The 27,535-nt window shown below is 67.0% G+C and overlaps 5 protein-coding genes across 5 annotated transcripts; 2 read left to right on the top strand and 3 right to left on the bottom strand.

The window, feature by feature from the left end:
- Positions 1-803: 803 nt before the first annotated feature.
- Positions 804-6,075, bottom strand: CHLRE_12g551552v5 (uncharacterized protein). Its single transcript, XM_043069000.1, has 8 exons — positions 5,407-6,075; positions 4,807-5,219; positions 4,328-4,513; positions 3,817-4,020; positions 3,185-3,555; positions 2,237-2,955; positions 1,692-1,959; positions 804-1,470 (listed from the first exon to the last, which is right to left on the bottom strand). Exons 2-8 carry the CDS (start codon positions 5,146-5,148, stop codon positions 1,419-1,421), a joined length of 2,142 nt encoding a protein of 713 aa, XP_042919263.1. The 5' UTR covers positions 5,149-5,219; positions 5,407-6,075; the 3' UTR covers positions 804-1,418.
- A 58-nt stretch (positions 6,076-6,133) lies between these two features.
- Positions 6,134-11,855, bottom strand: CHLRE_12g551127v5 (uncharacterized protein). Its single transcript, XM_043068991.1, has 5 exons — positions 10,471-11,855; positions 8,601-10,347; positions 8,001-8,339; positions 7,714-7,878; positions 6,134-7,424 (listed from the first exon to the last, which is right to left on the bottom strand). The coding sequence occupies exons 1-5, from the start codon at positions 11,709-11,711 to the stop codon at positions 6,453-6,455; spliced, it is 4,464 nt and encodes a 1,487-aa protein (XP_042919262.1). The 5' UTR covers positions 11,712-11,855; the 3' UTR covers positions 6,134-6,452.
- A 679-nt stretch (positions 11,856-12,534) lies between these two features.
- CHLRE_12g550702v5 (uncharacterized protein) lies at positions 12,535-15,305 on the bottom strand. The gene is made up of 7 exons (XM_001702981.2): positions 14,907-15,305; positions 14,727-14,779; positions 14,387-14,484; positions 14,068-14,146; positions 13,860-13,900; positions 13,540-13,619; positions 12,535-13,289 (listed from the first exon to the last, which is right to left on the bottom strand). Exons 1-7 carry the CDS (start codon positions 14,945-14,947, stop codon positions 13,229-13,231), a joined length of 453 nt encoding a protein of 150 aa, XP_001703033.1. The 5' UTR covers positions 14,948-15,305; the 3' UTR covers positions 12,535-13,228.
- Positions 15,306-15,995: 690 nt separating this feature from the next.
- On the top strand, positions 15,996-24,016 carry CHLRE_12g550277v5 (uncharacterized protein). The gene is made up of 14 exons (XM_043068971.1): positions 15,996-16,361; positions 16,515-16,788; positions 17,059-17,191; positions 17,369-18,469; positions 18,898-19,019; positions 19,248-19,298; positions 19,593-20,066; positions 20,240-20,644; positions 20,810-20,962; positions 21,192-21,419; positions 21,622-21,867; positions 22,058-22,171; positions 22,566-22,771; positions 23,084-24,016. The coding sequence occupies exons 1-14, from the start codon at positions 16,315-16,317 to the stop codon at positions 23,217-23,219; spliced, it is 3,690 nt and encodes a 1,229-aa protein (XP_042919261.1). The 5' UTR covers positions 15,996-16,314; the 3' UTR covers positions 23,220-24,016.
- Positions 24,017-24,065: 49 nt separating this feature from the next.
- On the top strand, positions 24,066-26,905 carry CHLRE_12g549852v5 (uncharacterized protein). The gene is made up of 7 exons (XM_001702997.2): positions 24,066-24,158; positions 24,279-24,348; positions 24,640-24,783; positions 25,164-25,295; positions 25,457-25,617; positions 25,760-25,872; positions 26,221-26,905. The coding sequence occupies exons 1-7, from the start codon at positions 24,106-24,108 to the stop codon at positions 26,337-26,339; spliced, it is 792 nt and encodes a 263-aa protein (XP_001703049.2). The 5' UTR covers positions 24,066-24,105; the 3' UTR covers positions 26,340-26,905.
- Positions 26,906-27,535: the final 630 nt, after the last annotated feature.

The following is a 27,535-nucleotide window of genomic DNA, read 5'->3' as shown; positions in this document are numbered from 1 at the left end:
GTGTCTGAGTGGTGTGGGTTGCGGATGCCTCATGCGGCGCTGGAAGCCTGGAAAGGGGGAACTAAACATCATGGTAGCCAGTAAGCCTGGACAGCAGCGGTGCCTTGTTACATGAACTTCATGTCTCTCTTGCTGATTACTTTACTGCGTCAACAAGGAGGTGGCTGCCTTAGGGAGGCAGGAAAAGGGCTGAGCCCTCCCCTCCCGGGTCGTTATCAACCCAGCCAGGCAGCCACCTTGACGCGGGCGCCTACTAAGCACACGCCTCTATGTTGGGGGCCTTTGGCATCCCCGCAAATCCGGACGTGGCCGGTTGGGTGGGGTGCACAGTCCGTGCTAACCCGCAGCTAACAAACTAGTCACGTCACTCGCCGCCGCCAATCGACACGTGCACCCTCAGCCCCACGCCCTGCTAGCGCCGTTCAGGCTCTCAGCCCGGCCCCGCCGCCGCCGGCGGCCATGGCGGCCGCTGCAGCTTGGTCGGCCGCTCGAAGCCCATCAGCTTCAGCAGGAGGAGCACACGGATCACGTTGGCGGCGGAGACGTCGCGGTTCTGGGGATGGGGAATTGGTTGGAAGCAAGCCAGAGCCAGCCGACGTTCCGCACCCACCACCTGGCCCACCCTCGGCACCCCTTGCAGGTCCAGAGCATCGCCAACATGGACCAGATTGCTGAGGAGAAGAAGGCGCGGGCTGCTCGGGAGGCGGAGGAGGCGGCGAAGCCTGTGCTGAGGCTGATGGTAGGGATCCGGGGTCGAAGCCTCCAAGGGGGAGCAGGTCGTGGGTGCAGATGGACTTTGGGGGGTTCGGGTGTTACTGCGTCAAAAACTCTCGTATCCTTCTCGTGCCAACCTTGCTCAATTGGTCGGATAGATGCAGCGGTACGGCCATCAGGCCCTTCGCACTCTCCTACGCCGGGAAACTGACTCGGACTCTTCCAGCTAGCACGCTACCACCGTTAACTCCATTGAGCAGGGGACGCGGCGCAGTTGGCGCCGCATCCCCCTGGCCGGCCAACGGCGCAGCCCTTTACGCCCACACCCGATGTATCACCTGACAACTGCTCATATGTACAACACCATATATGTTGGGGTGGCCGCCGTTGAGGCGAGCACACCGGAGTACCTATCCAGCCGCACGACTACAGGTATGCATGTGTCGTCATGTATGGATGCACGTATGTACCTGTGTGGGCAGCCGGCGGCCCGTCAGCTATGCATGCTCTATGTACGAAGCAAAATGTCTGTATAGAATGGCAGTTGTTGCAATCTATCTACCAGTGCTGGCTTGTTATGTGGCATTATGACACCTTATGTACTCTGGCTGTCACTGATGTCCATGAACTTGAAGAAGTGACGACCAGCAACCGCGCAATGCGCAGGTTTTCGAGTAGGCGACTCAGCTCGGCACCCATCATCATCAGTGCCCGGGGCGGACATCGACGCTGCTGGAGATGGAGCTTGTGGGGCAGCTGTAGGGTTGGGGGGGTACGGGTGGGGGGGCGTGATGTGGGCAGGGGTCCACGAGCCATCATGGGGCAGGGCGGCGCTACCAGCAGCCTGCTCCGCGCGCAATGTCTTGCCAGCATCCGCCGGTCCACCCACCGCGCTGCCAACCTGTCCCTCATCCTCTATCTGGCGGGTACTACCTGCTGGGGCCACTACCTACCAACCCGGTCCATCTACTGCTCACCAGTTCTGCTTCTTGTTGAAGATGGAGTAGGTGCAGGCGCTACCGTAGCACAGCCCGGCGGGGGTGCCGCAGCCGCCCTCCGCCTCAGCCGCGAAGGACAGGCACAGCCGCACGGGGCCGTCGGCGGCGGTGAAGGCCAGGCGGCTGACCCCGAACACGCCGTAGTAGACTCCCTTGATGTACTTCTGGCTCCAGGTGGGGAAGGCTTGGGCGCCGTTGACGGTGACGCGGCGGATGGCCTTGGGGCTGGAGGAGTAGCAGGCGTGGTCTGGCGGATGTTGGGGGGGGGAGAGAGGCGATGCGGAGGTGGGGTGAAGAGGCGTGGGGCGTGAGGTAGAAGATGGGGAAGGCTAGTTGGGGCTGTGAGGTACGGAGCGGCTGGCGCTGCTGCTGCCGTGTTTGCTGCCCGCCCAGGCGCCAACTGCCAGAGCCAGCACCCAGACCCAACCACGCACTGATGAGTCACACAGACAACACAGCAGTGCGCAGCGCACCAAGAAGTCCGCACCCACAGCCACAGCCCCGCAGCTAGCCTGATGACTCACTGACTAGGAACTCGATCTTGAACAGGTCCATGCCGGCACACACGCCGGTGGGCGGGCTTGGCTCGGCGGTGGCGGTGATGTCGGCGCACCAGGTGGCCAGTGTGGGCTCAGTGGCGGAGTTGGGCGCGGCGATGGTGGGTCCGGTCAGGGGTCCCAGGCGCCAGGGCGACAGCGAGGGCTTGCGCTTGCGGCAGGCGCAGAAGGGGAAGCCGGTGCCCAGCTGAGCGGTGGGTACCGGCGACTGGCGCGGCGGCGAGGGAGGCGGGGGCGGCGGGGGAGAGGGAGGCGGGGGGGAGGGAGGCGGGGGCGAGGGCGGGGGGCTGCCGGGGGGAGGCGGGGGCGACGGAGGCGGGGGCGGCGGGGGAGAGGGAGGTGGGGGCGAGGGAGGCGGAGAGCAGGGGCAGTTGTAGAGGTCAAAGTAGCCGACACCCCAGGCGGTGGGCGAGTCGCCGCACACGTCGTTCTCGGGGTCGTTGGGCGTCACCCAGTCCCAGGCCAGCCACGAGGTGAGGCCCTCGGGGGTGGTGATCTTGACCACGGGGAAGAAGGTCTTGCGGCTGCAGGGCGACAGCTGCAGTGAGCTGTACGACACACTGATGTTGTACTCGTTGGTGCCGGCGGGTACGGTAGCGGCCGTGAGGAGGGAGTCGTCGTACGGCTCGTGGCAGTTGGGGCCTTCCAGCGCGGGCGGCCGCAGCGTGAACACGGCGTCGGCGTAGCTGCGCGTGTGTGTGTAGGATGGGGAGGGGCGGAGATGTCGATGGGTGGGTGAGAAGGTCAGGACGACGGAAAGAGTGCGCGCGCACGCACACACACACACACACACACACACACACACACACACACACACACACACACACATACGAGCATCGCATACACTGTCCTACGCGTAATGTTTTCCTTGTGCTCTTTAACACACATACGAGCACACGCAATCACGACACTCACCCGACCCAGTCGAAGAAGTTGTACTTGATGACGGTGCCAGCCGGCAGCGGCAGCGACAGGCTCAGCGTGACCGCGTCCGGCCCCGAGGGCTCCACGTGCACCGTGGCGGCGCCCACCTCCCAGCCGTTGGCGGTGTCGCGGATGGGGCCGGACAGGTAGCCGCTCGCGACCGGCTCCGACTCCTGGCTGAGGATTGTGGTGCCGCAGGGCGGCGGTGCGGGCGGAGGGGGCGAGGGAGAGGGCGGCTGGCAGGGGCAGGACTGCAGGGAGAAGCTGCCCACGCCCCAGGCGGTGGGGGAGCCGGAGCAGATGTTGGCGCCCTCCCCGGTGGCGGGGTTGACCCAGTCCCAGGCCAGCCACGCGCTGGTCTCCTGTGGAGATGGTGCAGGGCAGGGCAGGGGAGAGGGAGGGGGAGCGCGGGAGGGCAGGGAAGAGGGTGTCAGGGGAGAGGGCACAGGGTGGGCAGAAGGGCAAAGGGACAAGTGCAAGACACGAAGGGCTCTAGCAACACCACAACGCGAACTCCACAAGCCATGTCAGGCCGTATCAGGACAAGTAACGCCTGTGCACGTCCCACCGGCATCCCGCCCGCCCCGACGCAACACAGCCCACACGACCCCGCAGCCACTCACCCCGTCGTCGATGCGCACCACCGGGAACAGCGCGCGCGGGTTGCAGTCGTCCACCACCCCCAGCTGGGCGTAGGTGAGGGTGAATACGCGGAAGAAGGAGACGTCGTTTGCGGTGAGGGTGCGATTGTGGGGCAGGCTGGTGGGCTCGTGGCAGGGCGGGCCCTCCAGGTCGGGCAGGGGCACTGTGAACACGTCGTTCAGGTACTGCAGGGCGGGGGGCGGGTAGGGAATGGAGGAGAGCGAGGGGTGGGGTGAGTGAAGGCTCCATAGGCGGGAGTGAGGGATCACGCGTCATCGGGATGTGGCACAGGTCTGTCAGAGACGCCGGAACCCTAGTTGTTGTGCGGCCCGCAAAGACCGAAGGCTCCGACACGCACATGTCCATGCCTACACACACACACACACACACACACACACACACACACACACACACACACACACACACACACACACACACACACACACACACACACACGCAGACACACACGCGTGCCTACACACACGCGCCCACCTGCAGGGGCGTCATGAGCGCCCAGTGCACCACGGCGCCGGGGGTCCAGCTGCCGCCCGGCGCCGCCTCCAGCTCCAGCGTGACGCTGCCGGGCACCGGGTAGTCGGGCCACAGCGTGGCGGTGCCCAGCACGCGGCTCTCGGGCTCGGAGGTGCGCACGGGGCCGGAGATGGACTCCGTGATGGACTGCGGGGGGCGGAGGGGGAGGGGGGCGGAGGGGGGCGGAGGCGGAGGGAAGAGGGCCAAGAGAGGGGGGACAGGAGAGGAGGGGGGAGTCAGGAAGGGTGCGTGGGGTGTGCGGTAGGAAGGGGCTGGATGGCCTATCATCAACGGTACAGCACTACAGCAGGATCCCGCGCCATGTAAAGAGCCATGCAGCTGACGCTGCTGGCTGGCGTTGACGGGTATTGCTTAGGCCTGGTGGTGGTGGTGGTGGTGGTGGCGGTGGTGGTGGTGGTCGGCGAGCGGCAATGACTTACGTGGTAGTAGAGCAGGTAGGGGTCGGCACGGCAGGTCGGGGGCGGGGAGGGCGGCGTCGGGGGCTCAGGCGACGGAGGCGCGGGTGACGGAGGTGCCGGCAGCGGGGGCTCGGGAGAGGGAGGCGCGGGCGACGGGGGCTCAGGGGAAGGGGGCTCGGGCGACGGTGGTGTGGGGGAGGGAGGTGCCGGCAGCGGGGGCTCGGGAGAGGGAGGCGCGGGCGACGGGGGCGCAGGCGAAGGGGACCCGGGCGACGGAGGCGACGGAGGCGGCGGCGGCGACCCCAGAGCGATACCTGCTGCACTGCGCAGAAGTGCGCAGCAGGCGACGGTCGTGAGGACCATGGCGAAACTTGGACATGCTTGACCTGAAGTTGATCGCCGCAGACGCCGCAGTGGCGCCATGGTGATTATACCTGTAATCAAGCAATGCAACAACATTAGTCAGCACAGCCATCCGCTATCGCATACGAGGGCGGTCAAAGTTAAGCGCATGGCATGGCTGCAACGAATAACCTTCCGCAATGCGCCGCAGCGACGCGCTCACGCATCGCCCAGATGCTACGTCTGCATCACTGGTTTGCCCCTTGATGTTGCACTCACCTTTGAAGGGACTCGGAGCGTTCCAAGCCTTCAAACGTTGCGGTCTGTCTGTTTGGCGACGGGTTTCAGGTAAGTAGAGTACACAAAGCAAGGCCTCCTCTTTGGGGAAATGTATTTTCTGAAATGGTTTATTGCTAGCATGTATTTGCAGCCTCGTTTTATACTGAGTCGAGGCGGTAGCAGCGCTCGTCCGCCAACCGCTCCAGCCGATTCACGCTATCATCATGGCAACAGCAATAACAACGAGCCAACCCACGTTACAAACGCATACGCGTATGCTATTGAAGCGAATCCCAAGTACAGGGCGGGCGTCTGGATCGCAAGTCGGGCAGTTGGTTAGAGTTTCGAGCACAGGAAGCCGGCGCTTGCAGAAACGAGCGCTACCTTGCAATCGGACAAGTACGCTAGGCAACTCAAATCATTTTAGATCATCATGTAAGCACCTGCGGCACTCCAGTGGCTATAACGCAGTGGTCGCGGCCCTAAAGCGATAACGCTGGATAACGGCTTCCTGATTTTCGCGCAACGAGTCTTTCATAATTGGGCGTCTATCACCATTCGCCTTGAAGAAACAGCGGCTCTGGTAGGCGTCAGCTAGGTTACAAATTAAGGTCGTCGCGCTCAGGCGAACACGTCAAATTTTCTTGCTGGTGATGTGTGGGCCTTTAGCCGCCGTTGCAAACCCTCTGGTCGGAACTGTCGTGCGCGCACAAGCTCCGACGGCGAGCCTGCGGGTTCTTTAAGACCCCTGTACCGAATGGCATGCGCCGTTTTCTTCAGCAGCTGGACGTTGGCTGTGACCTGTGACCTCATATCGAGCTTCACGCATGCTACAATGCGGTTCCCACGCACCACTGGCGGGCCGGCACGGTGCAGTGTATCCCATCCTCGCGCATCACGTGTGCACGACGCTGTCCGCCTTCCCTCGACCTGCCCCACACGATTGGTCACTGGCACTAGCACTGCCCTGACTGCCCAGTGCGCACATCACCCAAGTCACGATGTCACTGCCTCACTGGCACCATACGGTTTGCAGCCCTTCAGCCCTAAGGCCGGCGCAGCACCCGCGCCAGCAGCGCCCGCTGCGCATGCGGGTCCCCTGCCGCCGCCTCCCACTCCGCCTGCCGCAGCGGCCGCACCAGCGCCCCCAGCTGCCGCAGCACCGCACGCCGCCACAGCGCATGTCCCAGCAGCCGCGGCTGTAGCTGGGGCGGGGGCTCCAGCGCCGTGTCCGCACCCAGGCTCGTGTGGGTGGTCGGACAGCCGTGGGGGCCCCTGCCGGCAGTGGCTGCAGCACCGCTCCTGGCCCCGCCCGACGTCGTGTTAGAAGCGTTTCCGGAGCTCGAGGCGGTGCTGGCTGTAGATTTAGCCGCTGCTGCTGCTGCTGCTGCTGCTGCCGCCGAGGTGGCTGTAGCAGTGGTGATCGCCTCATCGTGTTTAAACACCATATCTAGAGCCAGCAGTAGCTGGTCGGCCCCCAGACCCGTCACCACGGCGCCGCTACTGCCACTGCCACTGCCACTGCTACTGCCGCCCCAGCCCCAGCCGTGCTTGCCGCCACCGCCGGACCCCCCACTGCCACTGCCACTGCCACTGCTGCTGGTGTTGCAAGTGGCTGTGAGCGGCACTGTGAGGCGCATGTCGGCCGAGGGCGGCAGCATCCGCACCGCCCGCGGCTGCGGCTGCAGGCGCCAGTTGGCGGCCGCCACCTCCAGCAGCGCCGCCACCTCCTCCGCCCGCAGCCCTCGCCCGTCCTGGTGCGGCTGCTGCTGCTGCTGCGGCTGCGGCTCTGCCTGACCCGGGTCACCTTGCTTCCGCCGCTGTCGGCTGGCGCGCCCTGGCGGCGCCTGGTCACTGCCCCCGCGGGCCCCCACATCAGCGCCCGCCCCGGCCGCTGTGTCGGCTGCTGCCGCCAGCAGCTGTGCCGCCGCCGCCGCCACCTGCGCCCTCCAGGCGGCGGCGTGCGGGTGGGGCGGGGTGCCGCTGGGGCCGGCCAGCTCGCCGCCGGGCCGCACCGCCTGGCGAAGGGTCCGCAGCGGGGCCAGCAGCGGGGTCAGCGAGAGTTGGAAGGAGATAGGCGGCAGCAGTCACATGGTGCAGATGGAAAGACACCCCCGTAATGCCAGTGTTGGCACCTCCACTACTTGGCGCAAGGCATACGCTGCCCCTCTGCTGCTCCCAGACCGCATGCATGTTTTCGTTCGACCGCATTGCGCACACATCCCACACCCACACACACCCATACAGCCAGCACACAAAAGCCCCCCTCCCCCCCTCCCCCACACACAAACACACACGCACACGCACCTGGTGCTCCCAGGCGTACCCCAGCGCGTTGAACCAGGCGCTGTGCAGGCTGGCCGCCGCCGCCTCGCCCAGCCCGCCCGCCGCGCCCAGCAGCAGCAGCACGTGGCTCTGCGCCAGACGCAGCCAGCGGCCGTCGTCAATGGACACCACACCGCCGGAGGCAGCCTGAGGGATTGATCGGGATGAGGTGGGGTAGGCTTGGCGGGAGAGCGATTGGAGGGTCGGTGGAGACGGTGAAGATAAAGTCGAATGGCGTTTACACACATGAGAGCTCAACGCATGCGCACCCGCAGGTAGAGCTCCCGCAGCTCGGCGCCGCCGTTGCTCCTGAAGCCGTTCACCGCCGACCCCCACACCACGTCCGCCAGATCCAGAGGTCCCAGCAGCGGCCCCACACCCACACCGCTGCTACTGCCACTGCCTCCGGTGGCAGCAGCAGCAGCTGCTGCTGCAGATGGGGCGGCTGCGCCTGCCGCAGCGGCCGCTGCTGCTGTCCCCGGGCCCCCGGCCTGGCCGTGCAGTGTCAGCAGGGGCGGCGGCGGGGGTCGGGCGGCGGCGCGGCGGAACAGGACGTCCTCGGTGGCGCTCACAGCCAGCGGGGGGGCGCTGCGGGCAAGTGCCTGGGCCTGCGCGCGTGTCGTGTGTGGAAGGGAGTGAGAGTGTGTGTTACCTATGCAGTGTGTGAGTGTCGACACCAAGGACGCATATGTCCGACGGCAATGACTCAGGCGCCGCACGATACCACGTGACACGGCAGTCATTCACCTTACTCGTGGCCCCCCACCCCCCAACCCAACTTGTGTGCCTGCACTGAACGAACCCCCTCCCCCCCCCACAGACAAAGCCCTCCCACACACCCCGACACGCCCCCATCCACCCAGTCGCACCTGCAGCGCCGCCAGCAGCTGCTCATTGCCGTACCCCAGGTGCCCCACCGCCCACGACAGCTGCCCGATTGCCGCCGCCGGCAGGCCGAGCATGCCGCCCGCCCCCGCCACCCCTGCCGCACCGCCTCCGCCGCTGCCACTGCCGCCCTTCAGCGCCGCCACCAGCGCCGCCGCCGCCGCGTCCAGTGCCGCGGAGTCGTACGCCCCCAGCACCGCACAGCCCACCACCAGCCGCGCCGCCTCCCAGCCGCTGCCCAGCAGTGCGGGGTGCTGGCCGCCCACCGCCACCGCACACGCCGCCAACGACGGCAGGAGCTCCGCCGCCGCCGCACGCAGCACCTCAACGACATCGTCGCCGTCCTCGCCGCCGCCGGCGCGGTCACCGCCTGCCCCTGGCGAGGGCACCGCCGCCGCCGCCGCCGCCAGCCGCGCCGCCGCCAGCAGGTGCCAGGCCGCCAGCACCTGCGCGGCGCCGCGGACGGTGCAGGGGTCGGCGGCGCGCCGCAGTGCGCCCACCACTGCCAGCACCCGGCCCGCCAGCGCCCCGCGGGAGCCGCCGCTGCCGCCGCCACCACCGCCTGCGCTGACGGTGGCGGGGTTCCTGGAGAAGGCCGGCGGCAGGGGGTAGGGGTGCTGTGCGCCGCGCAGTACGCCCGAGCCTGCCGCCCCGGGCAGGAGCGCCGCCAGCAGTGTCAGCAGCTGCGGCGGCGTCAGGCAGCCACAGGCGGCGGCCAGCGCGCCGGCACCGTCCCCAGCACCAGCAGCGTCAGCGCCATCGCTAGTAGTAGCGGCCGTAGCGGCAGACAGCAACGGCAGGACATGCCTAGACGAAATGGCGGCGGCAGCGCGAGCCGCCGCTGCAGCTGTGGCGCTGCCCCCGCTGCCGCCGCCTGCTCCCGCCGCCGCCACCAGCGCCCCCAGCAGTGTCAGCGCCGGCGCCAGCGCCTCGCTCAGCTGGGGCACAGTCAGCGGAACAGCGGTGCCGGAGGCGGCGGCGGGAGGAGCGGCGGCGGCAGCAGCACCGCCCGCCTCGCCCTGCACCGCCGGCTGCCGCGGGCGCTGCTGCTGCTGCTGCTGCAGCTGTAGGCGGCGGTGCAGGGGCGCCAGTCGCCGCGCCACCACCGCCTCAGCACCCACCACCACCACTGCCATAAGCTCCTCACCCAGCCCGCCCTCAGCCCCACCGCCACCGCCGCCGCCCAAGCCCCCGGTCACAGCCCCCAGGCGGCCGTGCGGCGGCTGTGCCCACAGCGCCGCCGCCGCCTCCCCCAGCCGCGACAGGTCCTGCAGCTGCAGCCACGACGCCGCCACGTGCAGCCGGTCTGCCCGGCCGCCGCCGCTGCTACTGCCACTGTCACCGCTACGGCCGCCACCAAACAAGCTCGCTAGCAGGCCGCCACTCTTGCTCGTGCCGGTGCTGCTTCTGCCACTTCTGCTGCTGTTACTGCTCCCACTGCGCCCGCTGCCGGGTGAGGCCCAGGCACCCGCTGCCCGCTCTGAGCCTCCCCCAACGTCATACGCGCCCGCCGCCATGTCGCCGCCGCCGTCCGCCTCGCCCTCGCCCTCCTCCTCCGCTGCGACGCCGGCGTGGTGTCCGCCGGCGGCGGCGCGGCGGCGCACCTCCGCCGCCAGCGCCGCCAGCAGTCGGGGGTCGTGGTGGCGGGCGGCGGCGAAGGCGTGCAGCGCGCGGACCAGTGCGCCGGACTGCAGCCGCGGCACGGCGGGCAGCAGCCGGTGGGAGATCGCGCTGCCGAGAGGGAGGGAGGTAGGGAGGGCGCGGGAGGGGGTTGTTTGGTCGGGGAGATGGGCACATTTGTGTACTTGTGTGCACACGCACGTCACCGTCGCGGTCACCCGCGCACCCGCTCACCTGAACAGCTCCACTGGGTGGTAGCAGCCGCCCGCGCCCCCGCCACCGCTACCTGCCCCTCCACCGCCACCGCTGCCACCGCCGCCACCACCGCCGCTGCCGCCGGCCGTCGCAAAGGACGCCGCCAGGTATGCAAGCTGGTCGCCTGTCAAGTAGTCAAGCACGGGCGCAGGCGGCGGAGGCGCCCAAGCCGGTGGCGGTGCCACCAGCGGCCGTATCACGCCGCCGCCGCCACCGCCCGTCCCATCAGGCAAGCCCGTCAGCGCCTCACAGGCTCCGTACACCGCCATGCCGCCACCTTCGCCGTCGCCCCCGGATGCCGCCGGCGACGCCGCCGCCATGAGCAGGTGCCGCTCCGCCAGCACCTGCCAGGCCTCGTGGCTGCTCACACGCAGCGCCGCCATTGCCGCCGCCAGCCGGAACGCCGGCGGCGGCGGCGGCGCCGCCGTCAGCTCGAAGCGCCCGCCGCCGCGCCGCCGCGCCGTGCCTCGGCTCATGCCTGCGGCCGCCGCCAGGTGCTGCCAGGCGTCTGGCGGCGGCGAGGGCAGGCGGCCGCGGCGGAGGCACAGCGTGAGCGCCACCTCCAGCTTGGGCGGGCTGGGCAGCCGCAGCCGAGCCAGCAGCAGTAGCAGCTCAGGCAGGCTGTAGCGCGCCCACTCGCGCAGCTCCCGGTCCCGCCTGATGCTGGCGCTGGGGCTGAGGCTGCTGGGGCTGGTGCCGGCAGGCGCGCTGCCGCTGTCTCGCCGCCTGGCGCCGCTCCCTGCTACAGAAGCGGCCACCGCAGCGACAGGTGGCTCGTCCATGGGTGTCGCGAGGGCGCCGCCGCGCGACAGAAGCGAGGTCACGGCGCCCACAATCACATCGCCGTCGGACTCATGTCGGGGCCGCCGGCCACCTCCGGCCTCCGCCAGCGCCTGGCCCGGCTGCTGCTGTGCCCCGGGGTTACCGGCAGCGGGAGTGCCTGGCGCCGGTCGGGGCTTACGTATGACGGCGGCATCTGTTGCGCCCGCTAGACCGGCTTGCTGCAGCCGCCTGCGAACCCGCGCCCATGTGTCGGTGGTTGGGAGCGGCGGGATGCTCTCGTGCAGTTGCCGGAGCAGCAGGCTGGCCTCGAGGTGTGTCGAGACCAGACGGCCATCGCCATCATCTCCCACTGGAACGTGCTCTTGTGTCGCAGCGACTCCGCTCTGGCTGTGCGAACTGCGATTGCCTGATAATCGTCCATGCGAAGGACAGCCCATGCAAGATTGGCCTTTCCATTGCAATTTGAGTCGCCGAAATGATGCGTATATAGATCGAAATGATTCTATTGACGCGCTGCTAGCAAGGAGTTGGCGCGACATCCATGTTCACTCGTCTCTCCATGACAGCTTTAAAGGGTATAGTGAATGTACATGGTGGTACGAGATAAGCTTCTGGGCAACAACAGCGGCATGCATGCCGCACAATGGCAGGGCCAGGAGGGTGCGCGATGGGTTGGCGGGGGTACGGAAGGCGATTCAGTGCACAATTGCAGAGGCACAATGCGGACACTTCCAACACAGGTCCGCAGAAGGGAGGGTGCTACTGCGGCATGGAGAAAGGCATCATGGGGACACAAGGGGACAGTCCGCACAGTCCGCACGGCAGCGCAGGGCGGCACGCCGTCACGGGCATGGACGTCAAGACGGGTACAAGCGCAGGTAGGATGGGTGGCGCAGTACGCGCATTGTGGCGCATACAGCACAGGGCAGTCCCGGCACAGCTGCAGGCGCCCGGGCGAGTGGGCGGCGGCGCAGTGCAAGGGCCCATCGGCCGATCGCGTGCACACGGCGAAGTTGCGAATGGCACCCCCATCCTTCGTGGGACTTGCGACGGGCCGCAGTACCGTACCTCTCATACTCAAACCCAAAGCCCCAAACCTACTAGTTCAATGAGTCACCTGGGCCTTGTCACAGCGAGCGTGTGTTCGCAGCAACTCTCCATATCTGGGCGCAGAACGGCGGAACGGCATCACAGGTCGGCGAGTGTTTGCGCTGTGGTCCCGGCGCGGGGGGCGGCGGCGCATTGGGCCATGCGGCCATCATCATCACGTCCTTACAGCTCCATGTGGCCGCCATCATTTGCAGGATGTACCTCTTGTGTGTCTCATCCGCCGCCTACATTGCTTGCGGCCCGGCACCGCGCCATCCATACGTACTGTGTTATTGTTTCATCAATCGCCAGCGTCATGTCCAAGTGCTGTTCCCATTCAATCAATAACATCTGAGGGTTTTCTTCTCGCCGCGCGGCTAGTAATACTCGAGGCGACTCACAGCGCTCCATCATCAGCAACCACATCAGCAGCATCCAGGCCAGGAAGGGGAGGGGCCCCGGCGCGGCGCCTGGCAGGAGAGGTCTAGCCCCCATGCCCAGCCCGCTTCTGTGCTGTGCGTCCCCATCACTGGGCACGAGCTTAACACCATTACTGTACTCAAACCTCTACACCTGCAACATACGGCACCACTATGACCCAACATACAAACATGCCGCGCAGCAATGCGCTGCAGCGGCGCGCCGCTTTACAAACTGTTTTTAAAGGTACAACATGCCCGCCAGCCGCCGCCAACAACGATGGGCATGGGCGGCTGTGCCGTGCGCGCTCGGGCTAGCACAGGTGTCGGGGCTGGCAGCGGGGGCGGTGCTACCCAGGAGAGGGCATCTCCCCTGGTGCTACCACCCATCTGCCCACGCCGCCACCACCAGGTCCTCCTGCTGGCCCGGCAGGCCGACGTGGCCTCTACTTGTCGTCGCCGGTGACCTCCTTCAGGAAGCCGGTGATGGAGGACTTGACGGTGGTGCTGCGCACGGAGGGCGAGAGGAAGGAGAGGGGAGGTTGCAGGTTAAGGGGAAAGGGTGCCAGTCATGGGTGTCTTGGGTCCACTGTGGCGAACCGTCTGCAGCGCCTGCCCCTCAAACCTCGTGCACGACAGGTGCACAGCAGCGCGACTGCTGCCCAGAACAACAGCGTGCACATCTCCCCTAAACATGCCTGCTGCTGTTGCTGCTGCAGCTCCTCCCCTTCCCGCTCTTCCCCACGCACTGGCTTACCGCTCCTCGGGGTCGGTGGTGATCTTGTAGATGAACACGGCGGTGACGGCCAGACCCACCAGCTGCAGCAGCTTGTTCACCTGTGCGGCACATAGACACACAAACATCGGTGTGCATGTCCAGGCATTGTGTGGTAGAAACGCAGCACGTGTGCTCACGAACATGAAAAGGCGTGCTGCGCGTGTGCGGCACTGGCGGTCACGTGGTGGAGCTGCATGCAGCACGTGCTGTGGGCGTGGCAGCAGCGAGGGCACCGGCGCGGGGGTCCCCGCCCCCCGCCATGTTGCCTCAGCAGTCTCAAGCGCGCTGTGGGCACTCACGATGGGGATGCGGTCCACCACGTCAATGGTGGCGCCGATGGCTGCAGCAGATGGGTGGTGGGGAGGTGGCGGGACAGGGCACGCGCTTCAGGCGTGGCGTCCAAATGAACACGTGAACGCTGCAGTGACCACGGCCTTGGGAGGCAGACCATGAAAGACGGATCCAGGGCTGGCCTCAGACCCCTTACGTCCTTGTCCATGCGCTCACCGATCTGTGCAACGATGACGCCGGCGATGATGCCCACCACGGCGGGCTTCTCGCTATCCTCGGTGGTGGCCCACTTGTCCTGCAAGTGTGTGTGGGGGGGGCAGCAGGGGGCACCAGCAGCAGTGCGGTATCGTTGGCGGCAGTGATGTAACAGGCGTGTCCAGCCAGACAGACAAGCGGGGGAGGCGGGGGAGTGCGGTGCGTGCGTGCGGGTTTAGGTGGCGTGCCGGGCGGGTGTGCAACAACAGCTAGGCGGCCTGGCGGCCGTGCCCTGAACATGCGGACGAAGAGCGCGATTGTAAGGCGCGGCCCCTCTCACCTTGACCCAGGTCCAGGCCTCGTTGGCGGTGGACTGGATCTTCTCCAGGGCCTCGTTGGAGGCGGGGGTGGAGGGCTCGGCCGAAGCGCGGATCACCACTGCGGGGCGAACAGAGTCGATTGACTGCGGTCGATGGAGTCTACCAGGTCAAAGAAATGGGCAGGAACCAAGTGCCTGTGTAGGCGATATGCTCTGAGGAATGCCGCATTGCAAATGTCACAGAACGTAGCACTGCTTGTCCAGGAGCCGCGAGGTCGAAGGGTTTCGCGCGCTGATCGAGGCCGCATGTACCCAGCACCTTCCGACACACCCGCTATACCCAGCGACCAGCGCAACTCACGCTTGCGGGCAGGAGCACGCAGCACCTGGCGGGAGGCAGCGCGAGCGCCAGCCCTGCACACAAGGCGAGACGAAAAACGAAGGTCGACAGGGGTGTTGCGCCGAAAAGCGTCAAGCGGTTTACGAATCTCTGTCGTGGGCTCTAATATGCGAGCAGCAGCCGCCACTTCATCCCACTTACCGCTTGGGCAGAGCCACGGAGGACTTGAGAGCAAAAGCCATGGTGGTGGAAACGCTCGGTCAGGCCCCAAAATAGGCTTACAGGGACTGGCACGCTTACAAAAAGGCAAGCGACACTGAGATATAACAATTAGTGCTACTTGACGGCCATTTCTGTGCTCTTATGGCCAAACCGCGTCTCGCGCAGGTTCCAGGCCCAATTGCGCCATTTAAATTTTCGTCACGCCCTGCCGCATTTGGATGGCACACATGACTAGTTGTGTGCTTACAATTCGTCGTAAGTACAGCTGACATTGGCCTGCGGAAAGCTGGCCTGAGCTAGCTTGTCACCTCTGGCGCGGCTGTCGACGGAAAAGCAGATACGGCGTGGTGGCTGCCTTGCGTTTTGGATGATGATAACGACATAACTTGCGAGCTCAATATGCGCCCCGACTGCGACAGCGCGGGCTGGGGATAAGAGCTGACATCAGCGGCGGCGCGCCGTGCCAACCGATGTGCCCTAGCCGGGGGTGCTTCCGCCGCGAGCCAGAGCGAGCTCGCGGTTATCCTGGGCGGGCCATAGGCTGCGACACCATGTGCTTGCTTCCTTGCGGGCATGGCCGTTGGAGCAGGGGCGATCGGGCGAAGGGGAGCCTGGGAAGCAGCGGGGAAGCAAGGCAACACCGCTGCAACACCCCTGCAAGGCAAGGCAAGAGGCATGTCCAGGCCCCAGGGGATCAGCTAGGATCAGCTGACCACCCGTCCTAAGCGGTCTTCGGCCTGGCCGTCCGGGCTGTGCTTCGCTTCTCCCTTCGGCAAAGTTATTGGGGGCTCGTTGCTCGCCGAGCAGGGCCGAGCTGGTTACGCCCGGGCTCTGTGTTAGACTTGAGGGCCTCCACAGGTTTGGGTATGTAAACAGAAATAGTTTGGGGTATAGGTTGGGCAGTTGTGAGCAGCGGGTGGGCAGGGGGGGGCGGCAGCGGACGTCAGCGGATGAGCACGGGGTTCACAGGGCTACACCAGGCGTGGAGGCTGCAGGCGTGCGCGATGCAGCGCTGCCAGCCGTTGATAGTCCAGCTGGTCAACTGCACAATATACTTGTTGGTATGCACACAAAGGGCTGGTGGAGCGCATCCACAAGACTCGTTCACTTGCAACTTGTGCCGGCGCCGAGGCAGAGGTCTCCACTCTTCACCACCTTTTCCAGGGCCTGGCTGTAATTTCACAGCATTATTTTTCTGCTATGAACCTTATTTAATTCGGGCAAAGTCTCACGCACCGGTCAACTTGCTCGTCGACTAGTGTGGCCAAGCCAACGTTGGATAAGTCGATACCTGATTTGGTGTCTAACATGATGGGGGTAAAGACTGTAGTTATTGACAATTCACGACTCTGACCGGTTGTTTGCGACTGCGAGGCGTCGTCAGCAAATGTTCTCTCGGGCGTCTCCGAGTTATGGCGACGGCACACGCGAAAGGTGAGGACAGGAGGTCCTGTGGAACACCTTCAACTACGACCATCTCGAAAAGGGCCATCTGACCGAAGCGTAAGAACACTCCACGCGCAAGTGCTTTGCACGCCCTGTCCCCAACTGCCCCTTCAACACGCCACCCTGGCGTCATCCCAACAGCGACCCACTGATTGGAGGCGGTGGCTTCGGTCGCTCGGACGCGCATGACGCCGCGCGGGCGGGCCAGGCCGCCGGCATCGGCACCGGCTCGGCGGACGGCGCAGCGGACGAAGGCTTTGGGCTCACCGGCCCGGGGCCACAGCAGCATGGGGACGCCCAGCACCCGCACCCCCACCAGGGGTCTGCACCAGGCGCTCAGGCGCCGCCCTCCGAAATGGACTTCCTGCGGCCCTCCTGCGGCCACGTGGTGGAGTCGGCGGAGGAGATCCTGCAGGCGCGTGCTAGCCGTACGGGGCAGGGGCAGGGGCAGGGGAGCTGGGGGTAGTCAGTAGCCCAGCCGCGCCCCACGGTCACGCGCCAACCCAGGTTACCCAAGACCCAAAGTCAGGGGTGGGCTTGGTGGGTAGTGGCACTCCTATGGTTTGGAGCTGATGCGGCTGGGGGCTGGAGGTTAAGAGGTCCTTGATCAGCCCATGAGCTATAGCTGCTGCCCGAAGGCTTAGTGATGACGCCTGCCGCCTGTGTCGCTCCTTCACGGCCCCAGGCGGTGGAGGCACAGATGGACCAGTCGCCGCTGCTGCTCAGCCGCCGCGGATCAGTGGCCCTGCGCGCGTCGGGCTACGAGTCCGTCAGCCTCATGAGCGCGGGGGCTGGAGCCGGGGGCGGAGCAGGGGCAGGTGGGGGCGGAGGCGGCGGCGGGATGCTGCGCGGCGCTGCCTCCGGCCCGGAGCGCAGCCGCACAATGCACCGGGCTGCAGGGGCCTCAGCGGGAGTGGCGGCTGGGGGCGGCGGCTGGGGGCCGCCGCCGATGGTGGGCTCCCCGCCCCGAGGCTACCTGCCCACGTTCCTTGCAGGCGTAGGCGTGGGTGGTGGTGGGGTGGCTATAGCTATGGCGCCGCCGTCGCTGCCAGCCGGCAGCAGCATTGCGCCGTCCACCACATCGCGCGCTTCCAGTCTGGGAGGCGCACCGGGGCCGCTGCACCAGCCGCCGCCGACCCTACTAGGCATGGCAGCGGGTGCCGCCAGCGGCGCTGGCCTTGGCGCGGGGCCGGCTCACCCTGCGGCGCCAATGGTTGGCAGCGCTGGCAGCGGCGCGGGTGCAGGCTCGGGAGGCGGCTTGGCGCAGTCTTCGCTGGCGGCCGCGGTGGGCAGCGCCGGCAGCGGCACCGCGGCGGCGGCTGTGTCGGCCTCGCTGCTGGAGCAGTACCTGCAGCAGGCCCGCGCGGCGGCGGCGGCGGCAGCGGCGGAGGCGGCGGCGGCGGGGTCCAGCATGCCCGAGGCCGACGGCGCCGCCGGGGTGGACCCAGCGGCGGCGGCAGCCGCCGCTGCGGTGGCCGCCGCCGCGGCTGCGGAGGCGGCGGCACGTGACGTGATGCTGGCGACGTCTGCGTCCTTCTCCACCCACCTGTTGGGCGCAGCGGTCAGGCAGGCGGAGGGGGAGGACGCTCAGGCGGCGGCCGCGGCGGCGGGTAATCCTAGTCACTCGCTGTCGCCGCCGGCAGCTACTGGCGTGGCGGGTGGCGGCGGCAGTGCACCCGCGGCGCCACGACCTATTGCCGGTGCTGCCGCTGGGGCTGCGGCGAACTCGCGGTTCAACGCCAGTGCCAGCGGCACGGGCATGTCCACTGCGCCCGGGGGCCTCGCGGGGCCCATCGCGGCAGGTGCCAGCGCCGCCGCTGCCTCGGCAGCTGCGGGCCTGGGTGCCGGCCGAGGCGCCGTCGCGGCGGGGCCCACGGGTGGCCGTGTGCCGACGCCGGCCGTGGGAGGCGGCTTCAGGGGCGGGGCGGAGGGGCTGTCGGTGCGGGGCGGCACCCGCAGTCAGGGCTCCATGGCGGGTGGCGGCGGCGGCGGCGTGGGGGAGAAGTCCAAGCTGGGCATTGCGGGAGTGCGCACCTGGCTCAAGGTGCTGCCGGACGGCTCCGCATCCATCGTGCAGCTGGACAGGGCCGCGCTGGGTGCGTGCGGGGTGTGTGGGGGGGGGGAGGGGGAGGGGGAGGGGGTAAGCCGTTCAAGTGGAGCACGGGGGTGGCGATGTATATGCCCGAGCCCAACGAGTAGGTCCCAGTGCCCAAGGCATCATCGCCCAACCCAGCGGGGAACAAGAAGTGGAGGAAATGCTCAGACGCAGTCTATGGGCGGGGTTTACAGGAGGCGGGGGCGTGCCCCATGGCTGTATGGCCCCTAGCTTTCCGTGCAACGGTGAAGCAGGGCAGCTGTCTACCGAAGGCTGCATACGCAGTCCATGTCTAGCCTGCGTCCCCTTGTCTCTGGGTTCATACTGGGAATGTTGAAAGCAATCGCCCACCTCTACCCAACCCCACCCCACGCCCCCCCCCCCCACCCCATCGCCCCTCCTCCCCCTTCCCTCCCCCCCCCCGGCCAGGCCTGCGCTACGGCGTGCAGCTGCGCGACTTCCGCGTGCTGGACCCCGTGCTGGGAGCCACCTACCCCGCCTGCCTGCTGTGCCGCGAGGGGGCGCTCATCGTCAACCTGGACCACATCAAGGTAGGGCGGGCGTGGGGGACGGGTGTGTGGGTGTGGGTGTTGGTGTGTGTGTGGAAGGGGGCGGCATGGCTGGATAGCCCTTATTCGACAGAACCTTGGAAGCACACGCACACGTGAGCAATGGAAGGCCTTCGCTGCCCTGCTGCCGGTGGACCACGCCTCCACCCTCCCGGCTCCACCACCCTCGCACCCCTCGCGCCTGGCACCCCTCACGCCCCGGCCCAACAGATGATTGTGACGGCCGAGTTCGCGCTGGTCAACCACTCAGACTCAGACAAGGTGGGGCAGCGGGGTGGGGCAGGGGCCGGAGGACCCCTGCGTGCGCTCAAGTGGCGCATGAGGGGCAGGGCTCAGAGGGGAGGGGGCACACGCCCTGTGATGGTGGGCGAGCACCCAGCAGTGGTGCCGCCGGGCTGGCAGCCGACGGGGCTGGGCGCGAGCTCTCAGGCGTGTGTGGGCAGGCGTCCCGAATCCTGAGGCCTGAGGCCTGCAAAGCCGCTCTACACCACAGCTGCCGTCCTCGCCCTTCATCCGACACAACCCACCCGCTGCCTGCTTCCCTCCCACCAAAAGGCCCGGCCCTTCACCGAGGAGCTCAAGAGGCGGCTGCAGCAGTACGCCGCGACCAAGGCGGCGGCGGAGGCGGCGGCAGTGGCGGCGGCGGCGGCGGCAGCAGCCGCAGAGACCGCCGCGGTGGCGCTGCACCAGCACCAGCAACATCAGGCGGAGCAGCAGCAGCACCAGCAGCAGCAGCAGGCGGAGGCGGAGGCCGTAGCGAGGCAGCTGGTGGGCGGCGGGGTCCCTGAGGTGAATGGGCTGGGGCCCATAGCGGCGGCTGCAGGCGCGGGCAAGGAGGGCAGTGGCCTGGCCATCCACCGCTCCTCCTCCACACCCGCATTCACCAGCGGCGCACTCGCCAACGGGGCGGCTGCGCCCCAGGATGCCGCTGCTGCCGCTGCAACCCCACAGGCGGCAGCTGCGGCGGCGGCGGGCGGGCTGGGCACACCCACCGCCACCACTGGCGGTCTGCTGCACCCCTTCGGCCAGGTGTGTCCCCAGGGTGTGTCCACAGGCTGTGCCTTACGTGTCGCAGTGCCCGGCGTGCAGTGCGTGAACGGCTGCCGCGTCCTCACGACGAGCCTGCCATCAATCACAGCGCCCTCGTTCTATGGCCCACTGCCTCATTGTGCCCCCTTCCACCCCTCTGGGCCCCCCCCCAGGTGGCCAGTGCGCTGCTGTCCATCCTGCCCGCCCGCCTCAACTCCCAGCAGCAGCACCAGCAGCACCAGCACCAGCACCAGCAGGGAGCCCACGGCAGTGGCAGCGGCAGCGGCAAGGCCGGCGCCGCAGGTGCGACCGGCCTGCCTGCCCACCTGGCCTCCCACCTGGCGCGCCACCCCCACTCGGGCCTCATGCCGCACCACGGCCTGGCGCTGCCGCCGCTGCCAGCCGGGCTGGTGGGGCTGGCGGGGTTGGGAGGGCTGGGAGCGGGCGGCGGAGGCGGCGGCAGCATGTCGGGCGGAGGCGGTGGAGGGGGCCCGGGCGGAGGCGAGTCGGGCGCTGTGAGTGAACTGGTGGCGTCCATGCCCTTTGAGCTGCGTGCGCTGGAGGTGGTGCTGGAGCAGGTGGGTGGAGGGGGGGGCCTGGGAGCGGGCTTTCTTGTGAGAGTGCACTGGTGCGATGAGGTTTGGGGTGGCTCATGTTCGCAAACTCTTGCACCGTTGTCACTTCACACTTGCACTAATCTCTTCCCGTCCTTCCTATTCCCCCGCCCTCCCCACCCCCTCCAGACCGTGTCGCTGCTGGACGCCCAGGCCACCGAGCTGGAGCGCGCCACCCGCCTGGCGCTGGACGAGCTGACGCTGCGTGTCAACCCGCGCAACCTGGAGCGCATGCGCCACCTCAAGGGGCGCATGGCGGCGCTGGACAACAAAGTGGACACGGTGAGGAGGGCGGGGGGGGGGCGGGCGGGCGGGGAGGCCGCTGTCGTGCATGATCGCGTGTGGTGTGGGTTGACAGCACCAGCCGACTTGCTATCCTACCCGTATTCCTTCCGCTCTGACACGCATGTACACGTGGTCGGCCCGCGCTCCGTTTGGGGCTGTGAATAACGCACATTCCCCCTCTCTGTTCCTTTGTGCTCTCGGACGCCCTCACCCTGCCGCGCCTCAGGTCCGCGGTGTGCTGGAGAAGCTGCTGGACGACGACCGCGAGATGGCGGACATGAACCTGACGGCGCGCAAGGAGGAGAAGGAGGAGCAGGTGGCGGCGGCGGAGGCCATGAGGCAACAGCAGCAGCAGCAGCAGGCGCTGATGATGCAGCAACAGCAACAGCAGCAGCAGCAGGAGGCGGCGGCGAGGGCCGCTGAGGCGCAGTCGCCACCGCTGGCACCGAATGCGGTGTGTGGACGGGTGCTGGGGGGATGAACCCATAGTGGGATGAACCGCCGGACACGTCACTGTCACGACATGCGCCCGGGGGCGCCGGCCGCAACCGGCACCACCGCACCAAACACCCGGCCGCACCGTACGCTCCCGGGCCCAGTCACGTTTGCGCGCTCCCTCTTCCTCCTCCTCTGCCCTCTGTGTGCCACTGCTGCAGTCTCGCGGCATCTACCCGCTGTCCTCCCTGGACCTGGGCGGGGCCTACCCGCACCATCACCCCCACCCCCACCCTCTGGCGCACCACCATCTGCACCCGCCTGACACGGCGCTGGGCGGCGGCGTGGGGCTGGGGCCGGGGCTGCTGGGGCCGGGTGCGAGCGGCCACTACGGCCACCTGGCGCCGCCACCCCGCGGCGGCAGTCCCACGCCACCGGGGCCGCCCATGCACAGCTTCGAGCGGCAGGTGGGGGCGGGGCGGGGCGGGGCCGGCACACGGGCGGCAGGTGCGGGCGGGGCGGGGCGGGGCCGGCACACGGGCGGCAGGGGGCACCTGACTGCAGCTGGTGCGGTGCGCTGCCGAGCCGGGCACAGGGCCCGGCGCCTGCCGTATGTGTGCCGTACCGTATGGCTGACATGCAGCTGGCCATGTGCAGACGCTCGGTGGCGGAGGCGGATACGGCGGTGGCGGTGAGGGCGGCGGTGGCGGCGGCGGTGGCGGCTTCGACCCGGACAGTGAGGAGGTGGCGGTGGTGGAGATGTTACTGGAGGTGAGGGGATGGGGTGGCGCTCGTACCGCGAAGTGGCGGAGGGGAGGCGGATGCTGCTGTGAATGAAGCTGGCCCAGCCAACCAGGCACCTAGCTGCCCCTGCTGGACCTTGGCCACCCCCTTCTACTGGGCTTTTCAAAACGCCCCTTGCCCATCCCTACACCATCCCATCCGTCTCCCCACCGCTTCCACACCTCACTTCCTGCCGCCCTGACATGCCCTTACAGCATTGCCCTGTACTGAACTCTTTACCCTTAATCGTCAACCCGGCCATTTATTGTCGTGCGTCTCAACCCGGCCGTGTACCGTATTCTCGCGCATCTTCATGTCTCTGGCTCCTTGTGATACTGGTCCAAATAACCCCCTCCCCCGTGCCCCCCCCCCCTGCTCAAAGGCCTACTTCATGCAGCTGGGCCACACCTGGCAGCGGCTGCAGTCTCTTCGCTCCTACATCGACTCCACCGAGGACCTCATCAACCTGGAGCTGGATCAGCAGCGCAACAACCTCATCAGCGTGGACCTCATGGTCACCTTCGGCTCCTTCCTGCTCACCGCCATGTCTGTCATCGCGGGCCTGTTCGGAATGAACCTCACCAACAGGCGGGTGGAGGGAGGCGCGGCAGCGGGGGTAGGGGTGGGTGGGTGGGTAGTTAGGTGGGTGGGTGGGTGGATGGGTGGGTGGGTGGGTGGGTAGTTAGGTGGGTGGGTGGGTAGGCAGCGGATGGCTGGGCGGTGTCATGGGGAGACGGGGGTTGGGGCGGTGTTCATCGGGCGCGGCGAAGGGTGGCGCTTCGTGTCATGCACGTAGCCCATTGCCCTCCCTGCCCCCCCCCTCCACTCCACTCCATCCCCCTCCACTCCACTGCACCCCACACGCCCCCCCCCCCCACCCACACACACACACGCACACAGGATGGAGACGGACTACGCCTCCTTCCTGGGCATCTGCATCGGCAGCGCCTCCGCCGCCGTGGGACTGTGGCTGCTGTTCGTGTACGGCAGCATCCGGTACGGCCTCATGAACGGCCTCAGTATGACCTGGCGGTAGCCGCCGCACTGGGGGCAGGGGGGCTAGTCGTAGGGGGGCTGGCGGGGTGTCGGGGTGTGGCTGGGCTGGGCTTCTTGTTTGAGGGGTAGCTAGCGGGGGGGCGGGTGCTTTGGGGGGCCCAGAGGGCGGGGGAGGGGCCAGAGGGTGGGGGTGGAGGCAGTTGCGCCGGCTGGACGAGAGAGGAGCGGTGGGGCCGGAGGCTGCTGAGTGTGATGGACGGCCTCCGTGCTCGAAGAGTGGTGGAGCGGCAGTGTGGTGTGGTGAACATGCATATGTCAGCTCGGTCAGCGATGTATGGTACTATCCTGTGCTATCACGCCTTTCTCTATTGTTGTGAGCTTTTGTGTTGAGTATATTGGGCTCGCTCGTGTGCGGTGCAGCGTTCTCACAGGAACGGTAACCACGGTTGGTTGGCTGTATCAGAGGGGACTTCGTTGTTGAGGTAGGTGACGCCGTAGTAAACTGTTAAGGCTCATAGGGTAATTGGAGGTGTAATCGACGATGACTGATGTTGCACGCATGGTTGCACTGTGGCGACTGGGCTGTGGCATGGTGCCCCGTCAGCGCAGTACCGTACACGTCTGGAGCAGGCTGTGGGGTTGAGCGATGGTGCAGCTGCTTGGGCGGCTGCCGGGCCTGTGGACGCTGAGAAGGCGAGTGCTGGCGTAGGCCGGTGCAAGGTGGCGACGTAGGTGGCGGCAGGTGGCGGGGTCGTGGGGTCATGCTCAGTTGTGGGTCATGCCGCAGAGTTTCACCCACCGCAAGCAAGGTGCACCAGAGTGTAATAAGCGTTGATACATTTTATCATTTGCCTGTAATCCTTGTGCAAGCCACAACGGAACGAAATTTGCTTGCACTCGCGCGAGAGTTAGCGCAACACCACAAAATGGCTATGCGGCCGATCACAGGAAAAACAGTGGTTGTCACTGGTGGCAGCAGGTGAGTTCAAAGCAAGCGCTCGAGCTGCATGATTGCCCAGGGGTGGATGCGAGTGGATGTCGATTGGCGTGCTGGACGCTCGCGCGGTCACAAACTGATCAATCCAAACTTTAAACACAGGGGCATTGGTTTAAGCCTTGTAAAGGGCTTCCTGGCGCGAGACAACGTGGTCATCGCAACCAGCCGCAAGGTGAACAGCGAGACGGACGGGCAAGGGGCTGTGTGGTGGTGTTCGGTGGCCGCCGAAACAGCACCGGGCCACCTGCAACGGCCGCACACCTCGGCACTTGCAGTTGATTGGGTCCCTGTGGGTGCATTGCTGCTGCCAAGTGCCGGGGGCGGCGTGGGGATGCTGTCAGGCAGGGCAAGGCGTCAGGACGGACACACACCGCCCGCGGCCCCGCAGCCAGTCTGCACGCCCCGCCCCCCTGGATCCGCCCCCACACAACCCACACACTCATGTACACATGCTTCCGTGCAGGTGTCTGACGCCGCGGAGCTGCAGCAGCTGCGGCAGCAGTACGGCCCGGCGCGGCTGCACCTGTCCGACCTGGACGCCTCCAGGGCGGCCTCCATCGCGCAGTGGGCGGAGGGCGTCAAGGGGGCGGGCGTCAAGCACGTGGACGTGAGTGCCTAGGGGGGAACCGGGGACGGGGACGGGGACGGGGACGGGGACGGGGACGGGGACGGGGACGGGGACGGGGACGGGGACGGGGACGGGGACGGGGACGGGGACGGGGCAACGAGAGGGAGGCTGCATTCACCCTGGCCCGTAAGAAACAAGGAGGGCAACATGGTGGCTGTGAAGGCTTCCTGGTGTTGGGCGTGGGGCTTGGCTCGTGTGACCGTATGCAGCACTGGAGTGTCCTGCCTGCTGTGTGCAGCCATGTGCGCCTCTCCCCTCCCCACCGTCCCCAAACCCACGCACCCCTAACCGCACTCGCTGCCCCCCCCTTCCCACCGTCCCTGCCCCTCCCCTTCCTGCCCCTCCCCCGCTGCCCCCAGGTGCTGGTGAACAACGCGGGTGTGTACGGGCGGCGGCTGGACCTGCAGGAGTTCACGGAGGCGGACTTCCTGCTGGCCTTCCACACCAACACACTGGGGCCCTTCTTTGTGGTGCAGCAGCTCCTCAAGCAGGTGGGGGGGGGAGAGGGGAGGGGAAGCGGAGCGTGCGGTGGAGAGGGGGTAGGCGGAGGGAGGGGCGCCGCATTGTGTTTCCCAGTCCCCGAAATGGCCTGGGAAGATGGGCCCATAGAAAGTTAACCCGCAACGCCACGCTGCCGTGTAAACACATGCAGGGCCTGCTGGGCCTGCCGCCTGTGCCCGCCCCCACCGAGCCTGGCGCCCCCCCGCCTCCCGCCCCCGCCCCCGTGGCGCTGGTCGCCAACATCAGCTCCATCATGGGCTCCAACACAGACCCTACCGTCAGCACAGTCACCAAGGGCGGCTTCGCGTACAGGTGTGAGCGGTGCATAACAGCCCAAGGGGAGAGAACGCAGTAGCGTGCGTGTTTATGTATGCCTTTGCACTCCTCCCTCCATGCCTCTGCATGAACGCCCCCCTCCCCGCAACCCCCTGCCCACCCCTCTCCCCCCCTCCAGGGCCAGCAAGGCCGCGCTCAACGCCATCTCCACCACCCTGGCCCGCGACCTGGCGCCCAGCGGTGTGGAGGTGGTGGCGATGCACCCGGGATACGTGCGCACCCAGCTGTCGGGTGCGTGTGCGTGCCATTGGAGCGGCAGGGGGGAGTGGGGGCAGTGAGTTCTTTTGGGGGCCGGGTGTGTGCGCGTTGCTGGGCGGGAGGTGCGGAAGTGGGGAGGGGAGAGCTGTCGATCTCCTCTGTCGGCGACCACGGCCCCATGACCCATTGGTCCCATCCCTCGCACACCTGTGCACCAGCGCCCGCCGGCACACCAGCACACCAGCGCACCAGCGCACCAGCGCACCAGCGCACCCGACGCACCAGCTGCCCACACGCGCACTCGGGACAACCACCGCACACACACACACACACACACACAGGCGGCAACGCGTAATGTTTTCCTTGTGCTCTTTAACACAGGCGGCAACGGCTGGATCGACGCGGAAGAGAGCGCGGCGGGGCTGATCGGCGTCATGGAGAGCGGCGTGGCGCTCAACGGCCGGTTCCTGACGTACAATGGCGAGGAGATCCCTTGGTAGATGTGGCGTGGGGAGACGCATTTGGGGGAAAGAAGGGCGCTGGCGTGCGATGGGTTGGCAGGGTTGTGGGCTTGCGGTTGCTGAGGGGGTGGGTGCGGCCGGGAGGGGCCTAGCGCCTTGCTTGCGGATTGGACAGCAGGCGGCAGACGGGATGCGGGCAGGACACCAGTAGATGTACGTGTCGGTGGCTGCCATACCAATATCTGTGACGTACCCAGAGCGCTGACTGTGATACCGTAGTATCAGGACGCATGGACAGTCAGTGGAGGCGGAGGCATGCACCGAGTGCGCGCCGCGGCGCTGGCGCACTGGCGGCAACACGGGTGGCTGTCACTGCTTGGGTCAGAGATGTACGGTATCCACAAGGGATGGCATTTCACTCTGTGATGCTGTGATGCTGTGTGAAGCAATGTTGCGTTTGTTGCAAAACTCCAGTCTCAAGTACGCGTTCGCACTCCGATGCACAACAGCGCACCCGGCATGGTTCCGGCGCGCACTCGCGACACCAGCCGGGTGCTCGCTCTGGGCACTGACTCCAGCCCACTGGCTTGTAATTCAGTCAGTGCTCGTATCTTCCATCTACACTGTAGAAATCTGCCCAAAATCCGCCGAAGGCGGAGAAAATTTTTTGGGTTTGGGTGCCGCGCATCTACCAGGTGTAGACGTTTTTGGCCGGTTTGGGCGCAAAAATGGGGGAAGCGTAGACGTTTTGGGGGGCTTGGGGGCTTAAGTGTAGATGCCGCGGTCAGGGTCATCTACGCATGTGTAGATGCCGGGTGCCTGAGGGCATCTACAAGATACGAGCACTGAATTCAGTGACATGGACCATGTCCAAACCACCCTCCAGCCCCTGTGTGAGGAGTGTGAATCGCTCGGACTCGGCTGGTCCAGCACTTGTCGTTCATCCACCTGCTCCCTGACCCGGAGTGTCGGAGCTGGGCTAGGTTGGGCGACGCAACCGCAGCAAACAGCCCGGGCCGCCGGGCGCGACGCTGACCACTTACTGACAGCGACTGCGGCGCCTTATGCCGGGCACAGCTGTCCGCATGCACGCCCCGAACCACAGCCACAGTCACCATGTGCCGGTATGACGACCCGGCAGTGGGTGATGAGGGTTGGAGGGCAGCGGGCCGCACGTGGGAGGCAGCAGGGTCATGGGGTGGGGCGGGATGAGGGCAGCGGGGCGAGGGGTTGGC

Source organism: Chlamydomonas reinhardtii, chromosome 12 (genome assembly GCF_000002595.2).
Source record: "Chlamydomonas reinhardtii strain CC-503 cw92 mt+ chromosome 12, whole genome shotgun sequence".
NCBI lineage: Eukaryota > Viridiplantae > Chlorophyta > Chlorophyceae > Chlamydomonadales > Chlamydomonadaceae > Chlamydomonas > Chlamydomonas reinhardtii.
Note: the sequence above shows the minus strand (reverse complement) of the source record. Positions and strands in the feature narration are given on the sequence as shown.